The sequence below is a fragment of the Cyprinodon variegatus genome, unplaced genomic scaffold, assembly GCF_000732505.1.
Source record: "Cyprinodon variegatus isolate N-32 unplaced genomic scaffold, C_variegatus-1.0 Scaffold1640, whole genome shotgun sequence".
Classification (NCBI taxonomy): domain Eukaryota; kingdom Metazoa; phylum Chordata; class Actinopteri; order Cyprinodontiformes; family Cyprinodontidae; genus Cyprinodon; species Cyprinodon variegatus.
Genome location: NW_015152093.1, coordinates 38,343 through 40,354, shown reverse-complemented (window position 1 = coordinate 40,354; position 2,012 = coordinate 38,343). Strand labels below are relative to the sequence as shown.

General features: G+C 39.0%; 1 protein-coding gene across 1 annotated transcript in view; it reads right to left on the bottom strand.

Annotated features, from left to right (window-relative positions):
• The window catches only part of p3h1 (prolyl 3-hydroxylase 1), a 28,726-nt gene that overhangs the window by 2,415 nt on the left and 24,299 nt on the right, over positions 1-2,012 (bottom strand). Inside the window, 2 exon segments of the mRNA XM_015404125.1 lie at positions 1,571-1,646; positions 1,720-1,837. Of these exon segments, the coding sequence (XP_015259611.1) occupies positions 1,571-1,646; positions 1,720-1,837 (194 nt within the window).

Genomic DNA, 2,012 nt, shown 5'->3' with positions numbered 1-2,012 from the left:
CCTCCCTCCCTCCCTCAGGCTTCAAAGCAAACGATAAAACATGTTTGTGAAGAATGAACAGGTGGGACACAATCATGAAGTGGAACGAACTTTATTGGATATTTTAAAGTTTTTTAACAAATGAAAAACTGAACAATTGGCTGAGAATTATTATTCAGCCTCTTTGAGTCCAGCTTGAAGAATTCAGTTTAGGAGACTGGGTAAACCACATTTTTAAGACAGAAAAAGCACCCAGAAACAAGGCCGACAACGTTGTTTACACCGATCAGTGTAGTGAAGAACACATCAACCACTAAACAGGCACATGGCTCAACATGGGAGGGCCAACTCCTAAAGACAGGACTCAGATCTTCACCTACAGTTGAAGGTTAAGGGACAACGTCCAGATTCTGGCCAAGGAAGACAGATGGTTTGAGAGGGGGGTTAAGGAAACCATCTTTGCACATCAACGAGGCTTGTGACTGAAACCACTATGATGAGAGAGTTAAAGACTCATCACAACCTCCAAACGACCACCTTTTGTCCCCGTTAACTCTTTGTTCCACCTATAGGATATTAATCTCAGTGCTCCCCACCACTAATTAGAACTGAAGAAGCCTCTTGGATGAGAGGAGAACCATCTTCTAGAAAACTTCACATCCAGTTGCCCAAACTGAAATTTTCAAGCTTGCCACCACCATGTCAGACTGTGGGGATGGTGTGTTCAGGGTGATGAGCTATGCTGCTTTTACACCCAACGTAACATTTTGGATTGTTACCAGAAAGTTGGATTTTGGTTCCATCTGAGCAGAGCTCCTTCTCCCACACGTTTGCTGTGTCTCACTTTAAACCCAAGTTTTCATGGATATCTTTCAGAAATGGGTAAGGGTTCCTGTTCAAAGGGAGTTTTTCCTCTCCACTGTCGCTACAAGCATGCTTAGTGTGAGGGAGTCAGAAGCAGCAGCCTGTGTATGCACTGAGACAGAGAGACTCTCCCGTTTTCCAAATGAAATGTAGTCACACATGATCACACTATTGATCCTCCTGGAATTCAATAGCTGGATGTAATTATAACATTTTGCAGATTTTTTTCCTTTTAACTTGGACTAAATTGGATCCTCTCCGCATTTAATTCATATCTCATATAATTCAAACCTCATCCTCTGTATGTGCCTCTTAACTCTCCTTAAGTTGAATCTGATAACATAAGATTGATTTGGAGTATTTTGTAATTACTTTCAGCCTACTAATGTATTTACCTATAATATGCATATTATGTGGTGATGTCATTTAGCTAGCCCTGCACACTATGTTCATAAAATATCCTCTGCCCATCCTATTATCCAACCTTTTTTATTATTTTCTGGTCTGTTATCTGTTTCCAACTCTGTTCACCTTAAATGGAAACACTTAACAGCCGAATCAGATCATTTCGATCTGAGGGGGAAAAAGGCTGTTACCCAGATATTATTTCATAATGTTTTTATTTATACATTCATTCAGGTAAATAAAGAATCATTTAGTTTACTTATTATGCCTCTCTTCATTTCACTGACAAACAGGTAATAAAACAGTCCAAATAATCACTTACCGTAACTGTTTTTGCATCCAGCTCAGTAAAAATAAACTCTCCTCCTTCAAAGTCATCATTTAGATACAGTATGGCACTGCAGGAAGCACATTGCAATATTAGAGAGATGTAGATTAGAACGGCTTTCACAGGTAATTTTTAAACCTGACCTGTAGTCTCTGTGAGTGTAAGCAGGAGGTTCTTTTTTACACTCTTTGAGCTCCGAAACCAGCAGACAGTTGTCTACATGAACTGGGTGGCTTAGGTCCTTCCGGTCAACCTGCTTTTCTGAACAGCAAGTGGCACAAAGAGAATTTATATGAAAATCGTGTTTAAAAATTATTTACTATTTACAACTTTCTTCTATCTCACGTTTTTTTTTTTTCCATCAAAGACATGTGGATATCAGATCAACATAGTCTGTTTATTCACAAAAAATAAAATTACTAGGGATGCACGATAT